Source organism: Staurois parvus, unplaced genomic scaffold (genome assembly GCF_062004578.1).
Source record: "Staurois parvus isolate SC_StPar_1 unplaced genomic scaffold, SC_StPar_1.0 ptg001095l, whole genome shotgun sequence".
Lineage (NCBI taxonomy): Eukaryota > Metazoa > Chordata > Amphibia > Anura > Ranidae > Staurois > Staurois parvus.
Window position 1 is genome coordinate 1,195,715 of NW_028318891.1, and position 18,537 is coordinate 1,214,251.

Below are 18,537 nucleotides of genomic sequence, written 5' to 3' on the forward strand. Positions count from 1 at the left end.
TACCATGCACAGCTGCACCAGAGTTTGCACTCTCCAGTTTTAGTAAATCTCCCCCTATGTGTTTCTGGTGTAAAGCAGGCAGCAGAAAAGAAATGTAAAAAGTCTGGAAAGTAAAGGAAAAATTTAGAGTGATGTAACAGACAGGTGACAATTCAGGTGATTTCTTGACTTGATCATGGTGAGCCAGGTTATCTGAGCAAGTGGAAACATGGGTTCAGTTGAACTTCACTGGCCCTTTGGTGACCAGCTCAGTCTGCCCATCATACTGCGGAAGGAAGGCATAAAAGTTCAGGAAAAATATACTTAATATTTTTAGTTTTAGTCATACTTTTTAAAGTGTTTTTTGAAAATATTCAAATTTGAAAACTGTCTTCTATCGGTCTATATATTTACAAGTTTATCTATCTACTTATTTACAAGAGGTAACAGCCTATCTTCCTCTCTGTAGGTGGCTTATTATAGAATCGTGTCCTGTGGGCTGATGGCACTGTAACTAAATCTTCATCCTGTTCCACCAATATATGTACAAAGTGAGTAGATTCCTTGGTGTCCCAACATCTTATAAGTGTGCTGTCTAATTTTGTAGCAATGCACCACTGCACATGTTTTGTTGGGAGTAGAGATGAAGGTGTGTAGCCTAAATACAAAGAGACAGAATTCACTTCTGTATATCAAATGAGCTTATAGGAGGTAGTGTAGGTGTTTGTGGTTCTGATGGTGATCAGATGGCTTGCTGTTGTTCCTACAAAAGGCAAAGCTTACAAGGGTGAAGCTTGTACTTTACTGTTTGAGGACCATGCCATCCACCATCCTGGCTGGGACAAGGTCCTTTTGTTCCCAAGGTGAAAAGGCCAAACAGCACTCCCCCCCGTGAACTTTGGTTTACTTCAGCAGTATAGGTTGCAGGTCCTGCTCTTTTTGTGGCCCCTTCCCACTGAAGTGCCCTGTCTCTTCTGGCTACCCATTGGCCCAGCCCTGTTTCCCAGGACCGAAGCATCTACCTCCAGAAATGAGATTTGCCAGACATCTGGTTACTGCAGAAATGCAGCAAATATAAATATTTAGTTAATTATAAGTCATACACGTTCTTTATCACAGTTTGATGTCGATACCTTTCCTTGTAAAAAAAACAAAAAAAACGAATGGGCTGATCAGAGTGGAGTAACTGTTTCACAATGCTAATTAAGGTTCTATGGCCTAAAAGCTGTAACTGCCCAAATTGTCTGCTGATACCTTTCAGGGTCTATTTGAATTAGGAGAGGGATATTTGTTTTGGCAGTTGTTTTGCTCATTTCAAGGTAGATGATATAGGCAAAGGTTGCCATTGTTCTCATAGAACCTGGTTGGAGAGATAGACATAACAATACGTTTCTTCAGGTTTCTTCTGATCAGAGGCTGCATATTGGTTAGAGAAAGCCTAGACCAGGGTTTCTCAGACAGTGTTCCATGGAACCCTAGGGTTCTTCCAGAGCTTTTTAGGATTTCCTTGAGCAATGAACAGTTTCTGCCTCTCAGATAAGTTCCCACAGACACAATTGATCTTCTTAGCTATCTGTAAGGGGGTAATTCATCCCAGTGACCACAAGTGTAAGGAACATTCTTCCCACTGTCCATCACACTAATGTATCATGAGTTGTAGATATAATAATTTTTTAGCAGGGGTTTTCTGAGACTGGAAAGTTATTTCAAGGGTTTCTCCGTGTTGAAAATGTTGAAAAAGACTGGCCTAGACCCTCCCACAAGGAAATTAAGTTCTGCTAACTATCCAACTAAAGTCACATTGCTAACTGGTAGGATTTCCAGCAGCGGGCCATGCTAAGGGCGGTGTCAAGCACAAAGGACAAGCAATAGATCTAGTCCATAGCAGGTGTCTGATGTTGCAAGTGTATTAAAAGAATGGGGTGCACTCACACTCTCCTAAAATCAGGACACAAGGTAATCTTTAGAGCGCAACATTGTCAGAAGACATCCTATAAGCCTTCATCAGTTTCTAAGCAATTGTGAAGAAATTCACCACATATTGCTCCATAGAGAAGAAAGCCTTGGAACATGTGCAAGCTTACGAAACAGCAGAGGAGGAGTTGTATAATCCATCAAAGGGAGGCAGCATTCACAGTATCAGTCGCACAGTCAAGGCAGACAAACAAGAGGAATAAAAGGAACGGTTGGATTCATGACTTGACAACCATTCATATGATAGTATATTGAAGCTCACAGAAACTTGCAGAAAACTTTGACTCAGGTAATGCACTAAGCAGGTGTGGAGGTGTCACGGAAAACATAGCAATTGCATTGTATTATTTGAGCCATCAGATGGCACAGGTGTACTTCTAAGAACATCAAAAGAGAAGGTTGTATTACACCCTGCTCCTTGGACACAAGACCAGCAGTTGCTTCTAGGAAGTGAGTAGGAGGAGTGGGTTCCCTAGGGGCGTGGCTACAAACACATCTTACCTACTTACCAATAGCTATTGGGAATAACTTACAAATTATTTTATTACTGCAGCATGTGGCTTGGTAATTATATCTCTTGGTCGCAGGGGTATTCTAGAGGTTGTCCGGAGACTTTGAACGACGTGTTCCAATAATGTTTTAAATCTCCTTTTTGTAACACTCTTTTAATATGTTGATGCCATCAAGTAAATGGTTTGTTAACCAAAGTACCTAAGACATGAGCAACGTCAATTCTTTGTTGTTTCTTAACAGCCTAAGTGATTTTAACATTTGGTGCTGCAATTCTTTGCAGACACAGAAAAGTAAAGGTCACTGCCCTAAACCATATACGTATAAAGATGATGTCACTTTCTGTGCCCCCACTACAGTACACTGACTGGAGTGACTGAACTCACAGGTTTTACAGCACACATACAGCATAGAAGGTATAAGGCAGCACAATCCAAATCATATAGACAGCACAGAGCATACATGCAGCAAATCATCACAGGATATGCATAGCAAAATGCACATGTGGCATACACACCCCAGAACACACACAGAGCAAATCAAGCTCAGAAAATGCACAGAGCACATATAACATCTACAGCACAGAGCACACACAGAGCAAATAAAGCTCAGAAAATGCAAAGAGCATAACTAGCAAAGAGCATACACAGCACCATCCAAATAGCATAAACAGCACAGAGTGAACACAGTATAGAGCACTCGGTACTAACCCACAGCATAAAAAGTGCAAAGCACCCACAGCAAACATGGCTTAAACAGTGCATGTTATACACAGACTTGACTACATGACATAAACAGCACAGAGCACACAGTGAGCACACCATGCACATTATAGAGCATGCAAACAATACAGCACACACATAGAGTGAAAAATATGCACACAGTACACAGCATGTACAACATAGAGCACAGACAGCATCGACCACACAGCATAAAAAGCACAGAGCATACACACTATACATAGAACATATTACAAACTGCATAGAGCACACACACAAAACACAGACTGCACAAGACTGGCAAACACTCTCAGTCAACATTAACTATTTTTAATCCTTATGCTGCTAGCATTAGTAAATAGATAGGAAGGTATATTATATTTATTTGTTTAAAATGTTTTTACATGTCTTCAGTTGCTTCCTGATTGGTGGACTAGGTCAAAATTATTTTGTATCTCAGAAGTCTTTTTGGGCATTTAAAAAAAAAATTCAGCTGGTGGAGAGGTTTTCTTAGCTAAGCACACCCTCCTGTCTGGCTGCCTGAGCTAAGGGCAGATGGATTCTAGGAGGTAAATTCTACATGTATCATCTGCCCTTACTCAAGATTACCACAGCTAGAAATGCTATGGGGTGTTTTTCAAAGTGATTTCTCAACAGAATAAAGCATGGAGACATGGGTGGATAGGAGAGTTTGCTTTGAATATTAAAAATTAATTAAATAGCATTTTCAGTTTGTGGTGCTCCAATATAGTTCAGTCCTGCTTTAATGAACATATAGGCAGAGGTAAACACAGCTCAATCACCCAACATAGCATAAAGAGCATAAATACTACAGTAAATGCCACTTCCTCTTTTGCAGACAAACAATGGGGCGCAGTGGTCATGTGATTGATGCCTATACAACAGGGCTCAACCACATGACATGTTTGCTACCTTTATATCTTTGTTTGCAAGCGTCCATAAGGAGATTCCTCTTACTGCACTGCAGAGTTAATCTCACACATAGAAAATACTGGCCATAACAAACATTCTTAACAATATGGCAATATTTTGTCCTTGCAGATTTGTTAGGTTACACAATTACATTATAACACTATGTAGACCTACAGAAAAATTTCACCATATTGTACACAGGGATATAGTAAATTTGGGGAGTGACAATGTAATACAGCTGCTGCTACAGTGGATAAAAAAAGTCTACACCCCCTGTTAAAATGTCAGGTTTCTGTGTGTAAAATGAGACAAAGATAAATCATTTCAGAGCTTTTTTCACTTTTAATGTGACATATATACTGTACATCTCAATTGAAAGACAAACTGAAATCTTTTAGAGAGGGGAAGTAAACATAAAAAACTAAAATAATGTGGTTGCATAAGTGTGCACACCCTTTTATAACTGGGGCTGTAGCTGTGTTCAGAATTAAGCAATCACATTCAAAATCATGTTAAGTAGGAGTCAGTACACACCTGCCATCATTTAAAGTGCCTCTGATTAACCCCAAATAAAGTTCATCTGTTCTAGTAGGTCTTTCCTGACATTTTCTTAGTCGCATCCTACAGGAAAAGCCATGGTCCGCAGAGAGCTTCCAGAGCATCAGAGGGATCTCATTGGTAAACGTTATCAGTCAGGAGAAGGGTACAAAAGAATTTCCAAGGCATTAGATATACCATGGAACACAGTGAAGACAGTCATCATCAAGTGGAGAAAATATGGTGCAAGTGACATTACCAAGAACTGGACATCTCCAAAATTGATGAAAAGATGAGAAGAAAACTGGTCTGGGAGGCTGCCAAGAGGCCTACAGCAACATTAAAGGAGCTGCAGGAATATCTGGCAAGTACTGGCTGTGTGGTACATGTGACACCAATCTCCCGTATTCTTCGTATGTCTGGGCTATGGGGTAGAGTGGCAAGACGGAAGCCTTTTCTTACAAAGAAAAACATCCAAGCCTGGGTAAATTTTGCAAAAACACATCTGACGTCTCCCAAAAGCATGTGGGAAAATGTATTATAGTCTGAGTATTGTAGAGGGAATTAAAAACAGTTCCAAATACCAGTCAATATTGGCCTTCAGGCTAGAAAGCTGAACATGAAGAGGAACTTCATCTTTCAGCATGACAACGACCCAAAACATACATCCAAATCTACAAAGGAATGGCTTCACCAGAAGAAGATTAAAGTTTTGGAATGGCTCAGCCAGCGCCCAGATCTGAATCCATTTGAAAATCTGTGGGGTGATCTGAAGAGGACTGTGCACAGGAGATGCCCTCGCAATCTGACAGATTTGGAGTGTTTTTGCAAGGAAGAGTAGGCAAATATTGTCAAGTCAGGATGTGCCATGCTGATAGACTCATACCCAAAAAAGACTGAGTGCTGGAATCAAATCAAAGGTGATTCAACAAAGTATTAGTTGCACACTTATGCAACTATATTATTTTAGTTTTTTATTTTTACTTCCCTCCACCCAAAAGATTTCGGTTTGTTGTTCAACTAAGTTGTACAGTTTATAAGTTACATTAAAGGTGGAAAAGTGCTGAAATGATTTATCTTTGTCTCATTTTTTTACATAACAGAAACCTGACATCTTAACAGGGGTGTGTAGACTTTTTATATCCACTGAATACACATAAACCATTTTTTAAGAGCCATCTAGTAAAGTTGTAATATTACTGGAGCCTTTATGTTGCTATTGGTCATTGTTATGTATGTAATTTGGCTGTGGACATCCTCCATGTTTTCAAAGCCCATTTATTATTTTGTAAAACACATTGTACACCACATAACTAATGACACATTTTAATAAACCTCAACACTCCAAATGAGCCATTTCAGGAACAAGCTTACTTTGCTGTTTACAGTTTTCTTCTTCAGCCATTTTCTGACCGTCATTTTCACAGCTAGTATGGCCATTAGCCTCCTGTGACTGGATCCATTCTGTGTAAATGGGATCAAGCCTTAAAGGGAATGTCCCCCCTTGTTGGAAGAAGGCCTGCCTCCTCTGTATGATAGACATACATACATACATACATAGACATTTATAAAGTATTCAGACCCCCTTCACTTTTTTCAATTTTATTATGTTGCAGCCTGATACTACAGTTGTTTAAATGCATTTCTTCTTATTAATCTGCACATCTGCTCAGTACCCCATAATGATAAAGTTAATACAGAGTTTTAGAAATGTTTGAAAGTTTATGAAAAAATAAAAACTGAAATATCACATTGGCATAAGTATTCAGACTCTTTGCAACAACACTTGAAGTTTAGTTCCTGAAAGGAGAGGATAGGCTTCCGTCTAGCTAGCCACTCTGCTATAAAGCCCAGATCAGTGGATGGCTGCAGTGATGGTTGTCCTTATGGAGCTTTGTCTCATCTCCACACAGGATCTTTGGAGCTCAGCCAGACTGATCATAGTGTTCTTGGTCACCTCTCTTAATAAGGCCTTTCTCCCCTGATTGTTCAATTTTTTCAAACTTCTTTCATTTTAAGATTATGGAGGCCACTGTGCTCTTGGGAATCTTCAGTGCAGCAGAATTTTTTTGTAGTCTTCCCCAGATCTGTGCCTCACAATAATCTTGTCTCTGAGCTCTTGAGGCAGTTCCTTTGACCTCCTGGTTTTTGCTCTGATACAGTATGCATTGTCAGCTGTGAGGCCTTTTTTAGAGAGGTGTGTGCCTTTCCAAATCATGTCCAATCCATTGAATTTAACACAGGTGGACTCCAAAGTGTAGAAACATCTCAGTAAAGACAATGGGGCAGCACAGTGGCTAAATGGTTAGCACTTCCACCTGGCAGTACTAGGGTCGTTGGTTCATATCCCAACCACTGCACTCCCTGCCTGGAGCTTGCATGTTCTCCCTGTGCCTGCGTTGGTTTCCTCCGGGTACTCCAGTTTCCTCCTACACTCCAAAGACATGCTGGTAGGTTAATTGAATCCTGTCTAAATTGACCCTAGTATGTGTATGTATGAATTTAAGTTAGAGACCTTAGATTGTACGCCCCTTGAGGGTTAGGGACTGATGTGAATATACAATATATATGTAAAGCGCTGCATAAATTAACAGCGCTATAGAAGTAACAGAGAGATGGGAGGCACCTGAGCTCAATTTCAAGTTTTGTTGCAAAGGATCGGAACACTTATGCCAATGTGATATTTCAGTTTTTCCTTTTTCATACATTTGCAAAAATTTCTAAAATGATGTTTTCAGTTTGTCATTTTGGGGTACTGAGTGTAGATTAATGAAATCAAATTAATTTAAACAACTGTAGTATCAGGCTGCAACATAACAAAATAGAAAAAGTGAAGGGGGTCTGAATACTTTATGAATGCACTGTATTACACTGTTCTTGCACATGGTAGGGCACATCTATATAAATTTACTGGCACACTTGCCAACTGCATATTTGCTGGCTGCACATTCGTTGGCAACTGCCACACATTCCCTGCTGATATTTACTACATTTAATCTGCATTGGATGAATGTAACAGTCAGTGAATGGCCACCAAATATTTAAAGTACAGTAACTGCTTTTATTCAGCTGTAATGCAACTAATGATTGTGTTGGCTGGATCTCTCCATTGTGCTAACACTATGTTTCATTAAAAAAAAAAAAAAAAGTTTTCCATCACAGCCTGGCAAATGTGCAGGGAATGTAACATTCATCCTCAGCCTAAACAGGGCAAAGGTTACATGTGCTCCCATGTCCCTGGAGCACATTGGCACTTTATAAATAATGGAAAGATAACACTGAGGTTTTGGCTTCTTAATAAGAAATGTATACCGCTGTTCAATATAAACAGTGCTAACGACTAAATTAATTCAATCAGAATTCACACTGCTGATGTCAGATTCCATAATGTATTCTGATTAGTTGCTTTTTTACTGTCTGATTAAGGCTGAAAGTAACAAAGATAACCACGTAAGTTTTGATTGCTGCAGTTCTCCATCCCAGCACCTGCTTATTTTGGTGCCTGGTTTCTGTAGCAATGATGCTTAACTTATTATCATCTCAGTTTACAAAGAAAGGATCGGTGGGATAACGCTAGAGAGTTAAGTATGAAGTGGCTGGGGGTGTGTTTAATTAAATACTTTTGCTTGAATGGGCAAGGTGACAGGGTAACCACTCTGACTGTAAAGACCTCATCCTGCTGGTACAATCATCTTTGTGTCACACAGATACTGGTATTCTGTACAGTCATTGTGACCCAGATTAATTTGCTCAACATTAATACTATCTTTGGTTATATTTATACATATTCATCAAGTTGTTTCTGAGACATCTTCCTTCTAAACTGACCCTACCAAAGTTGTAATATCTTTCAAATGATTTTTTTTTTGTTACTTTTTTTTTTTAAACTGCCCACCTTTGAACCCTCTTCAATATGCCTATGTGCCAAAATCATGCCCCATAATCAAGACCTGGCCTTTGAAGCGATTTATAGAAGGCTGGTATTATACTTGGCCTTAAAAGTGGTTTATATATGGGCAATATTATGTTGGCCTTATAAGTGATATATACAAGGGCAGTATTATACTTGACTTTATAAGCGATTCATACAGGGACAGTATTAAACCTGTATACTGTCTGTCTATATATCCAAAAATATATTGGCTGGTGCAGCTGCCACTTGGCATTGAGTAGAGCAGCTCAGTGTTGTGGACCAGTATTCTCACCCTCAACTCTATTTTATGTAATGACCAGTTTTATTATCATGGCACATGTAGGTAAAATGTTAACTGCCGTTTAACCGTGTTTTGGATAATGCAACCAGATCCTTTCTGATGAGATTATTCTGTACAATGATGACACATTCCGCTATGTTTACAATTTCTCTCAATTTTACATCATCAGTATAAATGACCAAATAATTTTTTTGTGTTTTCCACTGGATCATTAATAGATACCAAAATGGGCCCACTGCTGTTATACCAGACTGTTAGGTTTATCCCATTCACAAAAATGTATGTTTAAAACACAAGTTTTTGAAGGTCTCACGCAATATACAATCAAAGGTTTGTATACCCCTGAGCATCACACCCATAAGAGCTGATTTTAAACCCTAGCTATTTATATGGTGTTCTTTATATGAGCTCTTCTGTAAAGGATTTGCACAAAATTTTGGAGTGTGTCTGTGGGAATGTGTGGCAATTTGTGTATTCAGATACTGATGATGGATGACAACACCTGGCTCACAATTGGTATACCAGATCTAACCAAAGGTGTCCAGTAAGGTCAGGGCTCTTTGTAGGCCACTTGAGTTCATTCACACTAAACTGGTCAAATTTTGTCTTTATGGAGCTGACTTTGTGCATAGGGGTATCTTCCTGCTGGTACAGAAAAGGGTCTTTCCAAAACTGTTACCAAAAGGTTGGAAACACATAATTGTCTAAAATTTCTTTGTATACTGTAGTTTTAACTGTAACTTTCACTCAGTCATTTGGAGGAGGGTCCACATACTCTTGGCCATATAGTGCATTCATACAGTTGTTTATATGTATTTCCAGTGCGTTCCTTTTACAATTTAGCAGGCTAATATTAGGCACATATTTCACAGCATTCTTTTAATTTGTCAATTATAATACTAAAAAGTGAACCCTAAAAACTGCAGCATTGCTTGGAGTCAGTGTGACATTGGTACCATTATACAATCATTATTCCAGATTTACCCGCAGTATATAAATATAATACTATGAGAGGAAGGCCCATGGAGAGCTGGCTAGGTAGGTGAGCCAAGAGTCTGGAAGAGTGGATACATTAAGGTGGATATTGCACAAAGTGATTCTTGCTGTGGAAGTTAACATTTCCACCCAGCAGAGATTCTTTTCTCTGTTAATGTCCTATAAATAAGTCAAGAAATGAAACCCCCCTCCAGTCCCTATTCTTAGAGGACCCAATTGCACATTAATACATTTAGGGCCAGTACAGCAGATAGCACCATGGAAGAGAAGATGTGCTCAGAAATACAGTGACCCCCTGGAACCTCATGGGGTGATAATGCAGCAACTGAAACCTTCATTGTACCCAATATTTACACTTATTCCACCAGAGCACTCAGGCGGAGGATTGTACTTTTCATGGCTGTATTTGATGCATCTTGAGGACTGTTTCCAGTGATTTGGGCAGTGAGAACTCTGGGTATTGTGAGGATCATACGGAAGACGTAGCAGCCACATTCACCTCTCAGGATTTTCAGAATGGGGGCTGGCTAACTCTGGTTGAATTTGCCAGCTTTCCTGGAAGGCACATAGGGGACCCGCAGAATGCTGGGCGTCTCTTCCATCACCCGCACCAACAAGTTGTCAATGTAGTCCTCCAGCTCCCGAATGTGACTGTCCTTCTTCTTCAGAAGTTCCTTGTGCTTGAGCAGCTCCCGCTCCACCTCTGAACGTGTCAGATGACTGTACATACCAGATCCCTCTAATGGATTCTGATCCTGTGGGAAATAAAGCAATCGTATCATATGGGAAATACACAGGGTTCAAGACCAATCTGGTTATGGACTGAAATCAGAATATGGGTATACCCATCAGTTATCTGTACATGGAGTCTTATATGCACTGTATTTATCTGAAGACAATTCTAATTTTATATCTTATAAAAGCCACTCTTCATCTTCCTAATATTTGCTGCCTTAAGATGTGTCTATTGGGGTTGGTAGACGAACCCCAACTCTCTTCCCATGCAAAGAAATTTTTTACGACTACGACTTTTGGCAAAAATCCATTGCTTTTACATAGAAGAGACCTTTTCCTCTGTCATTATATAATGAAAGAGTTTGATTCATTTTGTTCTACTTTTATATCAACTCTCTTGCATCTCTAGGGGCTCCCTACAAATATTTGAGTAGCTCATGGTCTCGCTCCATGGTCCTCCCTACAAATATTTGAGTAGATCATGGTCTCACTCCATGGTCCTCCCTACAAATATTTGAGTAGATCATGGTCTCACTCCTTGGTTCTCCCTACAAATATTTGAGTAGATCATGGTCTCACCCCATGGTCCTCAATTATCCCTGGGGTTATGGGACCAGGGTATGTCCATCATCATCATCCTAGGGGTGATGAGACAAAGATATATCCTCTATTATCCAAGGAGTCCTGGGACCTATGTGTGTCCTTCATCATCCCTGGGGTCATTAAACCAAGGTGGGTCCTCAATCATACTGGGGTCCTGGGACCCAGGTATGTCCTCCATCGTGCCTGGGGTCATGAGATTAAGATGTGTTCTACATCAACCTTGGGGTCATGGAACCAAATTGTGCCCTCTATTATACCTAAGGGTTATGGGACCAAGGTGCTTTCATCAGAATCCCAGGGGATATGAAACTTAGGTGTGACCTCTATCATCCATGGTGTCATGGAACCAATGTGTACATTATTCCTGGAGTCCTGGGAGTCAGGTGTGTCCTCCATCATGATAGGCTCAAGATGTGTCAAGAGAAACATGTTCCCTTTATCACCCAGGGATCCTGGGACCAAAGGGTTCTCTTTATCGTCTTATTTAGTGTACCAGGACCAAGGTGTGTCCTCTGACATCCCCAGGGTTATGGTACCAAGATGTGTTCTACATTAACCCAGTGGTCCCAGGCCCAAGGATGAGCCCTACTTCAGCCAAGGCTCATGGGACATAGATGCGTCTTACATCAACTAAGTGCTATGATACCAGTTTGTGTACTCTATCATCCTTTAGGTCAAGGGACCAATTACATCAATCAAGGTGTTCTCAGACCCAGGTGTGCTTTTTATCATCCCAGACACAGGAGGTAAACATGTTCATCATCCAAGGGGTCATGGGACCAATGTGTTACCTTTATCATATTTTCTAGGGTGCCAGGACTAAGATGTGCCCTTCATCATCCATGGACTCATGGGACCAAGATGTGCTCTACATTAACCCGGGAATCCTGGGACCAAGGTGTGCCCTATATAATCTCCGGTTCATGGGACAAAAATGTGTACTTCATATCCTCATCCCAGGATTCATAGGAGCAAAATGTTCCCTTTATTATCGCAGGGGTCAAAGAACCATGATGTGCACTACACCAACCCAGGGGCAGAGGAGCAACATATGCCCTCCATCATCTCAGACTCATAGGACAAAAATGTGTCCTCCACCATCCCTGGGGCCATGGAACCAAGCTGTTTCCTTTATCATGCTTGGAGTTAAAGGGCCAAGATGCTGTATGTCCTTATTCATTTCAGGGGTCATATTTGACCAAGTTATATTTGTCAGGAGTATCATGCTAGCTTTTTGACTTGACGTGGTTTGACTTTAAACTTGACATGGTTGTTCATGTGGAATCTAGGCTGGCCACACATTTCTGCTTGACTTTCATGTTGATCCTCTGGCTTCATTATGTTAAATGTGATTAATCGCGAATGCATATCAGGAGCTCTGGTTCCATTTGTGGCATGTTGGCTCCAGGCCATTCACTGACTGACTGAAAGCAGTAACGCCAGAGCAAGAAAGCCAAGTAGCATTTTCAGATGGCGGTTAACAGTGGAAACCCACACATTTCTCTTATTAAAGGTTTACTATCACTGTAGTTCAGCCTTTTTCAACATAGAGGAACCCTTGAAATAACTTTCCGGTCTCAGGGAACGCCTGCTTGAAATGACTATATCTAGAACTCATGACAAATTAGTGTAAAAGTCAGTGGGAAGAATGCTCCTTATACTTGTGGTCAATGAGAAGAATTACCCCCTTAGCCAGATAGCTAAAAAGATCAGTGGTGTCAGAGGGAACTTATCTGAGAGGCGGAAATTGCTCATTGCTCAAGAAACCCCTAACAACCTCTGGAGCAATCTTAGGGTTCCATGGAACCCTGATTCAGAAATCCTGTTCTAGGTGATAAAAGTAGAGAGGTGGTGTTATTCCACCAGACACTACCTATGAGGGATATGTCAGTTCTGGCTCTTTACACTCTTCATACCATGTGTGTAGTTCTGCAACATCTGTTTAATAAACACAGCAGCAAAAGACGCTGTTACCGTTCTCTACAGGTGAAACTCGAAAAATTAGAATATTGTGCAAAAGTTCATTTATTTCAGTAATGCAACTTAAAAGGTGAAACTAATACATGAGATAGACTCATTACATGCAAAGCAAGATAGTTCAAGCCGTGATTTGTCATAATTGTGATTATTATGGCTTACAGCTCATGAAAACCCCAAATACACAATCTCAGAAAATTAGAATATTACATGCAATCAATAAAACAAGGATTGTATATAGAACAATATCGGACCTCTGAAAAGTAGAAGCATGCATATGTACTCAGTACTTGGTTTGGGCCCCTTTTGCAGCAATTACTGCCTCAATGCGGTGTGGCATGGAAACTATCAGCCTAGGGCACTACTGAGGTGTTATGGAAGACCAGGATGCTTCAATAGCTGCCTTCAGCTCTTCTGCATTGTTTGGTCTCATGTCTCTCATGTTTCTCTTGGCAGTGCCCCATAGATTCTCTATGGGGTTCGGGTCAGGCGAGTTTGCTGGCCAATAAAGCACAGTAATCCCTTGGGCATTGGACCAGGTTTTGGTGCTTTTGGCAGTGTGGGCAGGTGCCAAGTCCTGCTGGAAAATGAAGTCAGTATCCCCATAAAGCTTGCATGCGGAAGGAAGCATGAAGTGCTCCAAAATCTCCTGGTAGATGGCTGCGTTGACCGTGGACCTAATGAAGCACAGAGGACCAAGACCAGCAGATGACATGGCTCCCCAAATCAACACACACGGGACTTCAAGCATCTTGCAGTGTGTGCCTCTCCATTCTTCCTCCATACTCTGGGTCCTTGGTTTCCAAATGAGATGTAAAAGTTGCTCTTATTAGAAAAGAGGACTTTGGACCACTAAGCAACAGACCAGGTCTGTTTTTCTTTAGTCCAGGTAAGACGCTTCTGACATTGTTTGTTGTTCAGGAGCGGTTTGACAAGAGGAATACGACATTTGAAGCACATGTCCAGAATCCATCTGTGTGTGGTGGCTCTTGATGCACTGACTCCAGCCTTAGTCCACTCCTTGTGAAACTCCCCAGCACTTTTGAATGACCTTTTCCTGACAATCCTCTCCAGGCTGTGGTCATCCCTGCTGCTTGTGCACCTTTTCTTCCACACTTTTCCCTTCCACATAACTTTCTATTAATGTGCTTTGATACAGCACTTTGGGAACATCCAACTTCTTTTGCCTTTTGAGGCTTTCCCTCCTTATGGAGGGTGTCAATGATGGTTTTCTACACAACTGTCAGGTCAGCAGTCTTTCCCATGATTGTGATTCCTACTGAACCAGACTGAGAGACCATTTAAAGGCTCAGGAACCCTTTGCAGGTGTTATGGCTTAATTAGCTGATTAGAGTGGGACACTTTGAGCCGAGAATATTGCACCTTTTCACAATATTCTAATTTTCGTGGATTTGGGGTTTTCATGAGCTGTAAGCCATAATCATCACAATTATGACAAATCACGGCTTGAACTATCTTGCTTTGCATGTAATGAGTTTATCTCATATATTAGTTCCACCTTTTAAGTTGCATTACTGAAATAAATGAACTTTTGCACAATATTCTAATTTTTTTAGTTTCACCTGTATATTACTGTACTGTAAAGACAGCTACTGCATGTAAAAAGCACTTTAACACAGATAGTTTTAATTTCAGACACTGAAATATGAGGTCCAGTAATGAAAAGTATTTCCTATCCCAGAGGATTTCAGCACCTCCTATTATTTGTAGGAACATTTTATGTTGTTAATAGTGGAGGTGGAGGGGATAGAGGTGAAGTCAGTCTTTTTACATGAGAAATGAAGAATTTGATTCCAGTTCTCCTTATAGATAACACCGCTCTCTCCCCCTCACTTCCTACTCTCCCATTCTGCAACACATCATTAAAATCTGCAGGTGTGTTCCCTTTCCATGGCAGAAAGCGCCAATTAAAACTGATTATTCACACTGATACTTTGGCGCAAGGACACAATTATTTACCTAATTGCTCCCTACCGTCCATTTTGATGGGAGAGTGTAAGCTCAGCACTACAAAATACTGTCATTTGGGGGACGCTTGCTACCACGCTTGAAAAATGTACCCCAGAGCCAAGGCCTCACATCAGACAGGGTTAAATCTACTGTATAACTATTACATTGTATCATACAAAACTTCCTCTCGGAACATTCCTTCCATATCACCATCTGTATCCCTTTTTTTCATATCTACTCACTACCATAGTGGTAAGCCCTGAGTACATGCAATATGAGTCTCTGCATGCACTATCTACAGTAGTTAGACAGTAAAAAGTATCCCCTTATCTTCTCATTACTATTTACAGCTAACATGGTACAATACTGTCTGGGGAGGTTGGACCTATGTGACCCACAACCAGCGCCCAGTAGCACTAGGATCTGGAATGTCCCAGAACCAACATCCCACACTGCCATAGTTTGGTGTGCAGGTAACATGGCTGATGACTTCGTTATAAAAATCATTTTAAAATAAGCTCATACTGGTATCTATAATACTCCTATAAGTTCCCTTATCTCAATAATAGGGTAGCTATGAAAACAGTCTTTGCTCAAGCTGCACAGAGAGGGACTCCACCTCACAGGTGTATAAAATATATCTAAACTCCCACTGATTACCAGACACATCATTATAAGTGTAATCAGAGAGCACAGAATTATCAACATAGAGAAGAAGACAAGCTGTAACATCACCCAAGATGCAGCACTCCCCCTTGCTGCCTCTACCAACTGCTAATTAGGTCTGAATGTAATCAAGCACAACATGGAGAGGGTCTGGTAATATTTTGGCGAGATACTGGTGATTGAAGTATGCAGGAAGGTCAGTGAAGGCAATGTAAAGAGGAGCCAGTGTGGAGAGGCGATGAAGGTGGTGTGTAGGGGCAAGTGATGGGAATGTGGAAAGAGGCTGATCATGACAATGGAGAGATGGGTCAGTAATGGCAGGGTGGAGAAGAAAGAGGCAAGTGATGACAGTGCGGAAAGTAGGCAGTGTGGAGAGGGGTCAGTTATGACTGTGTGGACAGGAGCAGCGGATAACATTGTGGAAAGGGACTATTAATGAAAGTGTGTAGAGGGACTGGTGATATGTGTGTGGAGAGGGGTTGGTGATGGTGTGGAGAGGTACTGGTGCTGGCAACATGGAGTGGGAAGGGGATGGCAGTGTAGAGAGGGGCCTGTGCTGGTGGTGTGGAGAGGGGGTGATGATGATGGTGTACAGGGGGCCAATTATGGCACTGTGGAGAGGAGATAGTGGTGTGGTGGTGGTGTGGAGAGAGGACCATCATGGCAATCTGGAGAGGGGTCAGAGATGGCAGTGTGGAGAGGTGTTGGTGATAGTAGTGTGAAGTGGGGCAGGTGATGGCAGTGTGGAGAGGGGTTAGTGATTGTAGTGTGGAGAGGGGTCAGTGATGGTGGCGTGAAGAGGGCTGTGTGGAGAGGAGTTGGTGATAACCATGTGGTGGGGGGATGATGATGGAGTGTTAAGAGGGGCAGGTTAAGGAGGTGTGGAGAAGGAATAAAGAAATCAGCATGTCTCCTCAGTCTAACACATCCATTCTAAACCAAGGTTACATGGAACTTTAGGGCTTCTCCATAGGTTGCTAGGGGTTCCTTCAGTTGTGGCTGGTTGATTTTCCATGTTATGGTGCCTACATAATTCTTTTTAAGACACCACTTGGCACACCATGACACCAGTGATCCTTTTAGCTATCTGTAAGGATGATATTTGGACCACCATTGTAAGGGGGGCATTGTTCCCACTGACCACCAATATGGAGGTTCCCTCAGATCTAATAAATTATTTCAAGGGCTCCTCTGGGGTAAAAAAGGTTGAGAAAGACTGTTATATCATATACAAAGGTTATATGTTAAGAGTGGGCACACCTTGGTCTACACACAGTATGGTGGGAGCTGCAGGGTTACAGTAGCACAGAATGCGACGCACACAAACACACACCCTTATAATGTGTTTGTATAAAAAGTTGTCCAGAGTCCAGAAAATGTGCAGAAACACATGAAAAATATGACAAAATAGAAGTGCATGGAAAATACACTTAGAATGCAGAATAAAAATACACCGATAAACGCAGTGACCAAAAATGTGTGTGGCCAGGTGCAGCCTAGGACATTTTATATGAGCCCAAAATGTGTCATCCTTTTTAATTTGTGACCACTAAATTCCCCTGAGAGGGCATGTCATAGCATGCCGCTCCATAGTCTGAAACATAGGTTGAACAGGGTAGACCTGTGTCTTTTTTCCAGCTTATAATTATGTAACAAGGTACTTACCAGCGATCCATGGAGGGGCAGGTACGCATCCAGTCCTCTGTTACTTCCTACTTGTGCTGAGACCTCAAATGTAGAGAATTTTGGGAAAGACCTGCAAGAAAACACAATGTGCAGTCACAATCAGAGATGGAGAATACAGCATAGATCCAGAGTTAGTGATAGAGAATACAGTGTATACTTAAAGAGCATGTATACCCAACATTTCATATTCCTGGTATATGCCTGCTGTACCATCCATGTAATGCTTCCTTTGTGTGAAATCCATGGTGTTTCCTTTAGATTCCTATTAAAACGAATCACACAGCACAGAAGAGTACAGCGTGGTCAGTTCGCTAGCTTTGTTGACACTTCTCCATTGATCAGACATGTCCTGACATCTACCCCCCCCCGCTATCTATTTATCTAGTTTAGGGTGAAGGGGTATTTACATATACTTTAAAAAGGAAAAAACATAGTACCGTCATACAGTATGAGGAGTAGGAGAAAATCAGAAGTCACAGAAATTCAGGGCATGAGAAGGTGCGAAATCATATTTTGTATCTGCTGCATGTACCACATCATTGTGTAACATAGAAGTAGTATTAAACATTGGAGTATTTGGTCTTCTCTTGGGTATTTAAGGATGAATAGATAGTGTGTTATGGCAGCTTCATATGTGTAACCAGTATATCAGAGAAGGAAAAGAGAGGATTGAGTGATGATATTGTATTATCCACAGTGACCGAAGAACTGTGATTGTGTATACTGACAGGACTGTACATACAGTATATAGTATCTGCGCTGTAGCTATATTAGACTGTACATATATAGTATCTGCACTGTAGATATATATTGGACTGTACATATATAGTATCTGCAAGGTAAATATAATTTGGGCTATAGATATACAGTATAGGAGCTGCCTCATGGATATATATTATTTGGGCTGTAAAGTATCTGCAATGTAGATATGAAGAACTATACATCTATAGTATCTGCACTTTAGGTATATTGGGCTGTACACATACTGTATAGTATCAGCAATGAAGATTTGTGTTATTTGGGAGATATATATATAT

At 41.0% G+C, this 18,537-nt stretch overlaps 1 protein-coding gene across 1 annotated transcript in view; it reads right to left on the reverse strand.

Annotated features, from left to right (window-relative positions):
* Positions 1-5,912: 5,912 nt before the first annotated feature.
* RAB11FIP2 (RAB11 family interacting protein 2) overlaps positions 5,913-18,537 on the reverse strand; it is a 55,348-nt gene continuing 42,723 nt past the window's right edge. Inside the window, exons 4-5 of the mRNA XM_089658797.1 lie at positions 17,480-17,570; positions 5,913-10,617 (exon numbers count right to left, since the gene is read on the reverse strand). Coding sequence (XP_089514923.1) covers positions 10,390-10,617; positions 17,480-17,570 — 319 coding nt within the window. The 3' untranslated portion in view covers positions 5,913-10,389. The remainder of the gene's footprint in view (positions 10,618-17,479; positions 17,571-18,537) is intronic.